The sequence below is a fragment of the Hyposmocoma kahamanoa genome, unplaced genomic scaffold (genome assembly GCF_003589595.1).
Source record: "Hyposmocoma kahamanoa isolate Upper Pololo Valley unplaced genomic scaffold, ASM358959v1 114, whole genome shotgun sequence".
In the NCBI taxonomy this organism is placed as follows: domain Eukaryota; kingdom Metazoa; phylum Arthropoda; class Insecta; order Lepidoptera; family Cosmopterigidae; genus Hyposmocoma; species Hyposmocoma kahamanoa.
In genome coordinates this window covers 8982492-8995106 of record NW_020653383.1, presented here as the reverse complement: position 1 = coordinate 8995106, position 12615 = coordinate 8982492, and the positions used below count along the sequence as shown (strand labels likewise).

Below are 12615 nucleotides of genomic sequence, written 5' to 3'. Positions count from 1 at the left end.
TCCCGGCAGGATCAATTTGGGGAAATTAACTTTTCTAAAGTGGTTCTGGTCTGGGTGTTACTGGGAAGTGCCCCAGAGTGAATTCCGTTGCACAGGTACTCGTAGTAAAGGGAATTCCCTAGTATGAAATCAGGCAAATAATTGTTTGGCACATTGTTACATCAATCACTTTACTACAAGTGTGTTTTTAATCGACTTCAAAAAAAGGAGGAGGTTCTCAATGCGACTGTTTTTTTGTATGTACGTTACAAGATAACTCCAGTATTTGTGAACCGATTTTCATGATTCTTTTTTGTTGGAAAGGGGGTATTTCCATAGTGATCCCATTTCATTTTGAAGGAAATACGATAACCACAATCGTTTTACTGCTTTTTTTAAAATTCTTTCTTTCTGTATAGTTTTGTGTGGCGTTGCAATATTTTCTAATTTATTCTATTCTTTGATTAGTCCATTCGTATTGTACCGCCGATAATGGAACTTACCGATTTTCTTGTCCAATCCATAGTCGATGTTGACCTTTGCAGCCGCCTTCTTCAAGATGCCAAACGCGACGATCACGGGGAGCTGGAAACAAAATGAGTCTGACTATTACTTCGGTATAGCACGTTGACGAATAAACTGTGCAAATTATATAACGTAACAACTTCAAAATAAACATTATCATCGTCAGTGTAACGGTAAAAAGTATAAACCGTCACTTTGACCGAAAATGAAACGTGTTAAGCGACAACTTTGGATATTGTTCCTTCATCAACCTGTTCGGATTTCGTACTGACATTCGCACGAAAATTTTTTTGGTGTTTCCAAAGAATTTAATCTTTGCTACTTTCCATTTAGAATAGTGTCACTTTGAGGCGTTGGTTAGGTACTCTACACGGCGGCGTTTTATAATTTTTGCCCTTCCATTAACGATTAAAATCAGAACAGCCTTTTTGATAACGGCAGTATTCAAACTCCATGCAGAACAGTCGGCCTTCATTAAGGCCCATTTAGATGGGGAGAGTTTCTCGCACGCTTCGAGACGAAAACTCGTAGGCGATTCTCGTAAGCAATAATCGCCATAAGATTATCGTATCATAATGTTTACATTCAGGCAAGAACTAAAATCTCGCCTACGATTATGTCATACGAGACTCGTAAGCAACTTAATCGCCTCCTCGACTGTTTACACGGAGAAATATGTAGTAAGGAGATTCTTGCTTACGAGTTTTCGACTTGTCTAAACACGATCTCGTATGACATTTTTTCAAGTTCATACGATTATCGTACAAATCGGTTCGAACCGTTTTGAGTGCGAGAATTGCCATTCGAGTTCTGTGATTACTGCGGTATTGACTATGGATATATCGAAATGACGCAAAAATTATTCAAATTTGGAACTGCTGATAATATTAAGTTCATTGCACTGTATAGAAACATAATTTTGATTTATCATTTTTTTTTAAATTATATAACTACTGACACAAACAAACCTGACAATTATGATAAATTTATAGGGCGAGTGAGTGCGTGTGTGAGTGCGTGAGTGACTGAGTGAGTGAGTGAGTGCGTGCATGCGTGCGTGCGCGCGGGCGTGCGTGCGTGCGTGAGTGAGTGGTGAGTGAGTGAGTGAGTGATGAGTGAGTGAGTGAGTCAGTGAGTGGTGAGTGAGTGAGTGGTGAGTGAGTGGCTGAATGAGTGAGTGTGTGAGTGGTTAGTGAGTGAGTGAGTTGTGAGTGAGTGAGTGAGTGAGTGAGTGAATGAGTGAGTGAGTGTGTGAGAGGTTAGTGAGTGAGTGAGTTGTGAGTGAGTGAGTGAGTGAGTGAGTGAGTGAGTGAGTGAGTGAGTGCGTGAGTGAGTGGTGAGTGAGTGAGTGAGTGGTGAGTGAGTGAGTAGGGAGTGAGTAGGGAGTGAGTGGGGAGTTAGTGAGGAGTGTTTATTGAAAAGTACATTTACTTGGAAAGTCGTGTCGGCCATCTTGGATTTAGAAATAAATGCTATGTTCGTAATGAGCACCCCCAAATACCTCAAAAACGATACCCAACTTGCCATTATTTGAAAAGTGCGGGCACGACTTTTCATCCTGGATTTAGAAAGGACTAAATACTATATTGCCCACGCTATATTCGACCACAGAGGCACTCACTCACTCACCGTTATTTGAAATTTCTTTTACGCTCTTGTTCCATAAATTCTTGTCTTAGAAAAGCAGTGATAATCAAAACACCCTCGCGCGCTGCACTCGTGGTAGAAACGGCTGGCACAGAAACTCGAAATACGATTTTTGCTTTCGAGTTCTGTTTACACGGAGACGTTATATTGAAAGGCGAGGAGATTATCGCTCACGTGGACGGTCGATAATCGCAAATGTTTAGACGAGGAAAGTTTTTTTATATTCTTTCGATAATCGTATCTTCGAGACGAGAAACTCTCTCCATCTAAATGGGCCTTTATTCATCATCACCAGCGCATTGTAGTCGACTACTGGTAATAGGTGTACCCCAGAGTGCACTACTTCGCTCTGCACTCAGCTTGTGGCATCAGTCATTCGCAGGTCGTCAGTCCACCCGGCTGGAGTCTTGCATTACATATTTGGCGAGGCGTGATCTCTACTCAAGAACTCGTTTTCCCTATAGGTTATCGGTTCTTCAACAGATGTGGCCAGCTCACTTTAGCTTACTTATTCTACGAACTATATCCATGACGTTGATTTTCTGATGGACAACCTCATTATGGATTCTATTATTCAGAGAAACGGAGTAATTCTGCAGCTCGCCGAGTAACAGTAGTTTAGTTTTTCTACCTGCGATAACTGCTAATAACCATTCGATTAACTCTGTAGGTGAGAGGTAAAGGATCTTAAGTCCTTCGAAATTTAGATGTTTTTACAAACATTGCTTTGGAATGCAAAAAATCACGCAATGGGTAAAAGACATTAAGCCCTATTGTCGTTTGTTTTTGTATTTAATATAATTGTATGTATTATTTGACGTTAAAATTGTTTGTAAATGACTAATTTAGAGCCTCTGACTAGAAATTACCATTTGGCACTTAAAACAGAGAATATAAAAGCACCTTTAAGGTTCTTTACCTCTCAACTACAGTAATATCGGATGAGACATACGAAAAAAAGCATGGGCATAAGTTTATGTTTAACATTTACCCACGAAACAACATTTTGAATTTGAAGTATTATAGTTTTACGATACTTTCTACACCTGTTGCTGTTGCTGATCCAAAACAATCAATGTTTGGCACAGACCGATTTCCCAACACATTTCGCAATATCCACTATCAATGAAACATTGTAACTGTTGGTGCGGGAGTTAAATACAAAACAATTGACGGTGTGTATTGCAAAAGTTACAATGGCAATGACATAGTACAAACAAACATATTGGCTCATAATGTTTCGGGTTTTGACCCTTAAGTACCTGTCACTCATTGAATAGGACACCGTGAAATACGTATCGCGGTCTATGCAATAAACGACCTCAATATGTTACGATATATAATGTAATACTGACATACCATCACGCCTACCTTTCAATTTCTTTTTTTTTGATGGGGTATCTTTCAATGGGGTAGGCAAAGACCTCAACGCACTATGTTCATGTCATGACACTGTCGCTACATCCACTTGTATCTTTTCATACACGCCGTTGTATTATTATTACATTTCAACTGGTATTTGTAATAGACTTCAAAAAAAGTAGGAGGTTTTCAATTCGACGGAATTTTTTTATGTATATTAAACGATATCTCTTTTTTATTTGTGAACCGATTTTTGATTACTCTTTTTTGGCTGGAATAAGGGTATGAAGGAAATATTCCACCTCCAAGGGTGGCAAACTAGGAGATGAATCCAGTTTCGTGCACTTTCCGGTAACCGGTGTCAATGAAACTGGGCAAATAGATGTAATTCCACTAAGTTTTGAGGTTTTTTTTTAGGAAATGATACTATTTTTCCGGATTTAAATCGCGTATATTTGTTTTTTCAAACAAACCGACGTTTCGGGCCCTATTTTTACATCATCATTTACATCCTAATTTCAACAGGGAAGATGGTTTCTCCGTACCACCAGTTTGAGATCCAGTATTTCCTCTAATGAAAAATCCCAAACAGACATAAGACTGCAGTACTAATTAATATGTTATAGTTTATTCCATTTTCTATTAATAATTAATAATAAATTGAACTTAATAAAAATTCATTCAATAAAATAATTTGTAAAACTTAATATAGCGTAAATTGGAATGTTTTCTTTGTAAAATTAAAAATAAGGTATTTAATTAATAACTATTGTAACTATGGTGAAAAAATAGGGTGGTTTGCATCAATATTAGACATAACTGGTTGAAGACTGTACCACCTCAGTCAACCGTGACCATGGGACCTGTAAAGGGCCCGAAACGTCGGTTTGTTTGAAAAAACAAATATACGCGATTTAAATCCGGAAAAATAGTTTCATTTCCTATGTGTAACAATCGCGAAAACCTAAGAACTCAGCCAGTTTTTTTTTATAAAAAAGTTACAATTATTAAAGAACATACTTAACCACGTTGAGGTATTAGCATCGAAATCAAACTTTGAACACATTCGCTCAATAAATTTCATTTTTATTCCACTAACATACACCTCTTCCACACGGTTGAAGCATTTCCTGTCCTAATCACTAGGTCATCTTTCACGCCACAACGCCCGCAAAATATAACGGAACTATAATTGTACTATAACAATACAATATCACAACATTTCAACGCTAAATTATACTTCAGTGAATGTTACCATGAGCTCCACCAGCTCATTCCGCCCTCCTCCTTTCGCCATCGGATATCCAGAGTCCAGACGTTTAGCAGGATACCATCCTTAATTGGTTGATATACCTTTCAGGCGCACTAAGCGCTTTTCCTGCTTTATAATGCCTACGGTCACGGAACGGAATTTCCTGTCTGCGTTTGTATTTCCACGCACATACAACCCCCAGGGCGTCTTCAAATTATACGCTAGTAGAGCGTTGCAGTGGCGCCACAGTGGCGCTGCTGCCGCGCCACTTTTTAACCGACTTCAAAAAATAAGGAGGTACCCAATTCGACAGTATTTTTTTTCGTATGTTACGCGATAACTCGTGAACGGCATTTGGGAACCGATTTCGATAAGTCTTTTTTGTTGGAAAGAGGGTACCTGAGTATTGGTCCCATTTAAGTTTGAAGAAAATGTTCCATCTCAAACTAGGGGATGAATCAGGTTTCGCGCACTTTCCGTTAAACGATTTCAATAAAACTTGGCAAATAAATCTAATTCCGCGAATTTTTGAGGTCGGTTTTTTAAATAAAAAAGTTATGCAGACTAGATATTGTCGAATTTGAAGACACCCTTACGTCTTTCAAATGCAATTGAATGGGCATCTTCTGGGCGAACTTGTTCCATCGTCGGCCCCCTCTTTGCTCCAGGGAAAGGTGGTGATCAAGAATACGCCCCTTTAATATATACAAAAAGGCTGATTTGCGTGTTTAGATCAAATAAGGTTCTAGTGTCTGAAGACCCTCTTGTTTAATCAATGTGTTCTGCCCACCATGACGTACGGTGCCACGACATGGACGCTCACGCAGAGTTGCAGAGAAGGCCATGCTTGGTATCAGCTTTGTAGACCGAGTTTCGTACGTTGAGATCTGACGACGGGTGAAAGTCCAGGATACTGGAGCTCGGATCATGTAACTCAAATGGGGTTGGGCGGGATACATAGCAAGGCAAGGTGATGACAGGTGGCCGAGGATAGGCAAAACAAGCGCCGGGCGCCCAGTTGCAAGGTGTATATATATATATATATATATATATAGGATGCTAGCAGAGGACCATGGTGGATGGCACAAACTTCGGGCGGCTATACCCAGCCGTGGGTGAAATTTGGCTGTGGATGATGATGAGTGTTGACGTAAATAAAAATATCCTCATCCAACTTAATTGAAAAAACTTATACCGTGGCATAAGAAAACTTGATTTAATCCTTCAGTGAATAATCTCGAAAGTCTTAAAATCTGTATGCTAAATGCTTACCGGCATCCTCTCCTCAATGCCTCCAATGGGGAAGTTCATGACGGACCGCACGGTCTGTGCGCCGTACAATTTGTCGTCCGGCACGTCGAGCTCACCCATCGTGTCTTTTTCTTTCCTCTGTAACAATGTTATCATCAAAATCAAGCCAATGTCCTACGCTGTGTATGAGTCAACTTTAAAGAGAGGGTTTCAATAATGCGTGTTGGGGACATCACACGTCACACGTTTTCCAAGTGTTGTGAACTTTTTTGACCTGAAGTTTTGTCACAATGTTTTCCTACATAATCGTTAGCGAGAGCTATTAAATACGCAAAAATTAAAATTAAAATGTGTATTTATTTAACTATAAATCCATTAATAATTTAATAGAAAATTATTATTAAAAAGTTAATGAATTAAAAATTAATGACATGAAATTATAAATTATATCGAATTAAAGGTACAATTAAGAATTAATTTATCATATTTCACAAAATGAGTCTTCGCTTAAAAATTAGTAAAAGTAAGAAATTTAGATATTTAAGGTCTAAGCTGTAGATGTATGTAGACCTATAAGGTCTAACATATTGTGTATAATCTACGTGAGTATCTAGATAAATACGTTTTTCATACAAAACTAAGGGCATACTTGCTAGGGCCGGAAAAGCATGTAATTTAGTACTTTTTAAACTACACTGGATTCTTTTCCCATTTATGTAGAGTTTTAGGAGGTTAAAAAAATGTAAGTTTTATCATTTATCGCTCCCATGAGTTATTCAAACCGAATTAAGACACGTTTTAATAAATCCATAAATAAAATCTGTCAAAAAAATAAATAAAAACATCAATTGATCATCCATTTAGTAGTCTAAAAATCAGCTTAATAATATAATTATGTCAATCTGTACTTATGCTACGGTTCAAGGCTATTATTAAGTATTAATAACAACAAGTGAAACTTATCTGAAAATAACAATGCCTTAGTCAATAAAAGTTATGTCACACGGCTTTTGAACAGATAGATAAGTAATGTCAAAACATATCAAGTCAAGGTTAATGGTAAATAAAATTATTCTCTTAAGATTATGTAATAGAGTACACAATGTGATGTCGTTTTTATATTTCAAACATGTAATATGAGTCATGAAAAAACAATCAGAGGACACTCTTTTCATTATTATTTTCTCGGTTTCACTTTTTAAATTTCAAAAAACTAATAAATAAATTGTTTATATCAAGTAAATAACCAATCACGTGCTACCTAACCTACCTGGTTACTGACAATTGATTATTTTACCGATGAAATTAAAAAATAACTCTAAAAGTGCTCATTAAATTATTCAGCAAACATTTCAAGCAACACAAAGGTCGATAATGCATTACAAACTTAAGACACTCTCCACTCATTATTCTGAATTATTTATTTTACTAACAGCAAGGTTTTTTTCATTACTTTTTTCATCACTACACTTGTTGCGAGTTATGCAAATAAATATTATTAATAAATAGATACAGATATAGAATAATTGGATAAAATCAATTCAACCAAACCGTGAAAGAATCAGGTACTCACGTTTGTACACAAACGTAAAATTTTGAGTACACCTGTCTTATTTACTATATAATAACACAGAATACTGTATGAAATGCAACATGAATCAATATTTTAGTTGAAACTTACCGTCTTAACTGGCTTTCCATCATTAAAGCATACAGTGCACGACATTATTGGAAAATGGAATACTACACAATTTAAAAAAAAAACTTATTTTTGACGTCCGAAAATGTCCGACAGCAACTCTAAAGAAAAACAAGCTTATAACGAATTCTAATTATAAACCTCGATGCGCGCGTTCTATCGCGTACAAAATAAGAAATGGCCACGTCGTGTGCGAAAGACAGACACGAAACCGGTTAGGGTCCCCTCCAGTGGCGAAATGAAAATAAGACTTTACTTCTTTGACACTTGTAACCTCGTTTCGGCTTATCAGTCACCACAACCGTTCACATGGACAGTCGTAGGCGTACTGGCAAAACCACAGGTCGCACGATAGAACCGCGAGGTTATCAATTCCCATATGCTTGCGTTAATTTACATAATTCATTGCATAGTTTGAGGTGTAAATAAGGCACGACTATAAGTCAGAGGATTACTTTTTAATTGACTTCAAAAATTGGAGGAGGTTCTCCATTCGACTGCATTTTTGTTTTGTATGTGTAACGCGACAACTCAAATTGTGAACCGATTTTAACCACAATATAAATCATCAAAATCGGTTCACAAATGCCAAAAACACCAAAAATAGAATCTGCTTTTTGTTGAAGTATGTTGATAATCAAGTACAAAAGAAAGTATTTGTTAAGTTCTTAGGTTTTCGCCATTGTTACACGTAGGAAATGAAACTATTAGCGGATCAAACAAACCAACGTTTCGAGCCCTTTACAGGGGGTCTACTCTCGATCTCCGTCCGAAACATTTACTGTCAAATAAGTATGTAATATTCGACAAAATTAAAAGACAAGTATCAAGTATGAAGCTTGATTCGCATCACGCGTCTTTTCATTTGGTCAAGTATTGCTTATTTGGCAGTAATTGTTTCGGACGGAGATCGAGAGTAGACTCCCTGGTCCTATGTTCACGGCTGACACGAAGTATTTATTATTTTAAAGAGATTTGCAGAAATTGCAATCCCCGCTCTTGTCCCACGTTTACGTTAGAAATATGTTACATACATAAATATCGATAGTTTCCGAAAATAGCGGCCCTTCTTAAAAATACCAAATAAAGTATATTAGTTACAACTACCAAACTGCCCTGCGGGCTCTTTGAGCTTGTAGTCAAGTGTTATTTTTACATTTTAAACGGTTCATTTTTTGTTTATTATTCAAACAAACTGAAGCGTATCTGGCGCACAAAACCGACAAATATGCTATACCGATCCAACGTTTTCATGTGATTATTTTAACCAATGGAAATCTCGGTAACTTATTTACAAAATTTTACACATTGAATACAGCTGTGCTTATTAAATCCAAAAATAAACTAATTTTCTTTGGGCCCCTATTCATAATAATTAATAAGTGATACAGAGATCACTTTTATAAATAAAATTAAATGTTACGTAACTAACTATATTCGGTGTTTCGTAGAAAGGGCGTAAGCGACATTTCGAAGAATTTTTCAGCAGTGGTGCAAAACAGGTTTTCACGCCTGGTTTCAAGTTGAAACTCAAACTTAATTTGAACCAAACTTGAATTTTAAAACAAGACGTAAATGTATTTTAAAATAGTCGTTAAAACCTGAAACATGCTCCCCTAAAAAATTTTGAAATGTCGCTTACGCCCTTTCTACAAAACACCGACATTTCATTTTATTCTATTTGTTTATGTTAGAAGTATAACAATGCACAGGATGTCATTGAAAGTAACGTTCAGAGGAAAAGTTAAGAGTCCTACCAGACAATAAACTCCTAAACAAACGTATGAAAGTCACATGTTTTAATCACATGAACAAAAGTGAGTTGTCATAGCGAATATCTAAGGCGATTATCACACTGCACCGCGCCCCGCGACGGAGCGTTGAGCGACGTTTTTTAACGTTGTACTGAAGTACCTCAGTTTGTATGGAAAACACGCGCCGTCAAACACAATGACAACGCTTTTCTGCGCGGGAGCGCTGCGTGCGCGGTTTTATTGCGCTGCGTGCGCGGTTTTATTGCGCCCCGCGCGGAGAGGCGCGGCCAACCGCAGGGTATGGCACACTGCTAGAGGTGGGCGTTTAAACGACAAGCACTTAAAAAAGTCTGCTTTTTAAAATAAGCGCATAAGCACGCTTTTCATTTTAAGCATAAGCGTTGATCTATGCGTTTAAACGTTTTTCGAAAAGACTTTTTAAGCGTGAAACTAAAAAGCGTGTGAAAAGCGCTTTTACAAGCATGCTATTTAAACGTACGTTTTAACGTTAAAAAAATAAGCAGTTTTTTCCTTTTCAACGGTTAACAACTACAAAAATAAACAACTTATGTTTTTGAACGCTTTTAAACGCCTATGAACAAAATGTTAATATAAAAATGTTATGTCATAAATAAAAATACAACTCGTTTTTTAGAAAAAAAAAATTACTTATCTTAAAACCTTTAGTGGTCTACTTTTGCTTTTCGCTATCAACACAACGTAGCAAGCTTTTTTAACGTAAAAGTTAAAGCGCTTAAACGTTTTCTAAACGATTTTGTTAGCTTCAAACTAAAAAGCGTTTAAGTGAAAAAGCGTTTAAAAAAGCACGCTTTTTTTAAAAAAGCATAACGTTTAAACGTTTAAAAAATAAACAGTTTTTCCCATTTCTACGCACTGCGCTCCGTACTACGGCGCAGTTTTTTAAGGTTAAGGACATGTTTAGTTTTGTACAATAGATCTAGACGTCGATGAATTTACATTTGGTATTGAAAATCGACCAAATTTATCTTCATATTTTCTTAAATCTTTGTAATGAATTTGAAATTATTCATTTATCGATCTGGTTCGTAAAAAGGGATGTACGCAATATTTTCGGTGTCTTTTTATTTGAGTAAACAAAAACCAAATAGACGGTATAACTGCAACGTCCTGAATGAGTTCCGTATTATTAACCATTCTTGTCAAAGTCAAAGATTATTTATTCCATAGGTAAAATAAATTTATACTTGAAAACGTCACATTTAAGCTACTGCTCGTTCACTACGCTGACTTCCCTAAGAACGAGCAAGAAACTAGGGATTGCTCTTTTCAAATAAACTTCAATGCTTTGGAATACACTTCGAATCAAATTTGTGTAGATTCTGGAGCCGTGTCGTCTTTCCACACATCTTTATCTAATACGTAGTCTTCAATTTTGTAATATGCTTATTCGATCAAAATATTTTTAATGTAGTTTTTAAACTTAGGAAATGATAAACTTAATATATCCTCCGGAATCTTATTGTAAAAACGTATACAGTTCCCTATAAAAGAGTTGTTTACCTTGGTTAAACGAAAGCGTGGTACCATGAGTTTGGACTTAGCTCTAAGGTTAATATTATGGATATCTTCTTTCTAATTGAAATTATGTATATTTTTACGGGCATATAAAATATTTGAGTAAATGTACTGTGATGCCACAGTCATGATACCAGTCTCCTTAAAACTTTCTCTGAGAGAAACCCGAGAGCCTAGACGGAAGGATCTCGGCTACATATACAATCACTACGGCTATCAACTGCGAAGCGAGTACTTTATATGACGCGGGCCCGGTAGACCGCTGCCCCCGCGCATTATAAACCGCGCGTTGACGCAGATCTGCGTCTCCGCCATCCACCGCGCGCGTGATTCCGCGTCTCGCGCTCCGTCGCGATGCAGTGTGATAATCGCCTTAGGACTTTTAAAATCCGAGTTTAAATCAGCAGTCAAACAACAAACACGAAGTCGAGGGACACACGCGAAAAACGCGTGTTCCTCAACTTGACATCGACGAAATCATAGGTATCATCGATTACTTCGATGGGGCCATAATATTTAAAAAAAGGAGAAGAATGTCATAAAGACAAGATCAACTAGTGACAAAAAAATATTCATAGTTATGATGGATTTAGTTATGCAAATTGAAACCAAGGCACGTAATTTTACTTTGGAGATAATTTGATTTGTGTATTAACAGTGTGGAAATACGTTGTATAAAATAAAGTTTACTATTGTATGTCCGTCCATTAAAAAAAAATTGTTTCAAATAGATTAGATTAAAATACAAACAATAGAGCAATTTATATGAAATAGCTTTATATAATAACTGTAACATGGAATACACCATATCACGGAAATAATTTAATTCAGTGACAATACTTTATAATGATCACAGCGAGAGCGCTATCGCATTTTCTTACAGACTATACATATAAATATTTAACTATACAGGAATCAGTGACAAAAGGTTCTTACAACATAATTCCTATTTATTATGCCTGAGAAATTAATTTTATTTCATAAAAACAAATATTAAAATGAAGATTACCTAAATATCAGCACTGGGCTTCGTCAATAAGTACCTACTATAAAACAAAAAGTGGGGTGGTATTTAAATATAACATTTACAAAACCACTTGTTTTTAAAATAGCACCTCCATTTCTTCCGGCAATATTACAACGCGACTCGTGAAGAGCTGCTTCTTTATCAGATAAATACACCAAGTAATTTATTCTCACGCGTTCAAAAGGATTGCAATGCCAGGAAGTATCGAGTTATGATACGTGTTAGAGAAATTAGCAACGCACAGATGGTACAAACGAGAAAATGTAAACAGTTGATACTCGCCACTAGAAGCGGGAGTCTCGTGAATATTGAAATTTATTTCTATGAATGTTAGTTTTGTAAATAATTTAAGTACAAATTCTTTACATTTTTAATTTTAGACTAAGATCTTTTTTTTTAAGTTTTTGTTTGTGGATGATCGCTCCTTCTTTACGTAAATAATTTTGAGCACACTTTAAGGTGATAACTTGATCATCGGTAGATAATATTTATAACATAGAAAAATCTCAACAAAACAACACACTGTAAACATATACCTAAATACAAAAAATACTAAAATAAA

General features: G+C 36.3%; 1 protein-coding gene across 2 annotated transcripts in view; it reads right to left on the bottom strand.

Annotated features, from left to right (window-relative positions):
* LOC113239562 (fumarate hydratase, mitochondrial-like) overlaps window positions 1-12615 on the bottom strand; it is a 31469-nt gene that overhangs the window by 15724 nt on the left and 3130 nt on the right. The window contains exons 1-3 of one of the 2 annotated variants that reach the window (XM_026476626.1): window positions 7698-7757; window positions 6038-6154; window positions 483-564 (exon numbers count right to left, since the gene is read on the bottom strand). In XM_026476626.1, coding sequence (XP_026332411.1) covers window positions 483-564; window positions 6038-6154; window positions 7698-7742 — 244 coding nt within the window. In that variant the 5' untranslated portion in view covers window positions 7743-7757. Of the gene's footprint in view, window positions 1-482; window positions 565-6037; window positions 6155-7697; window positions 7758-12615 lie in introns of those variants that run through there. The other variant, XM_026476631.1, reaches the window with a different exon arrangement.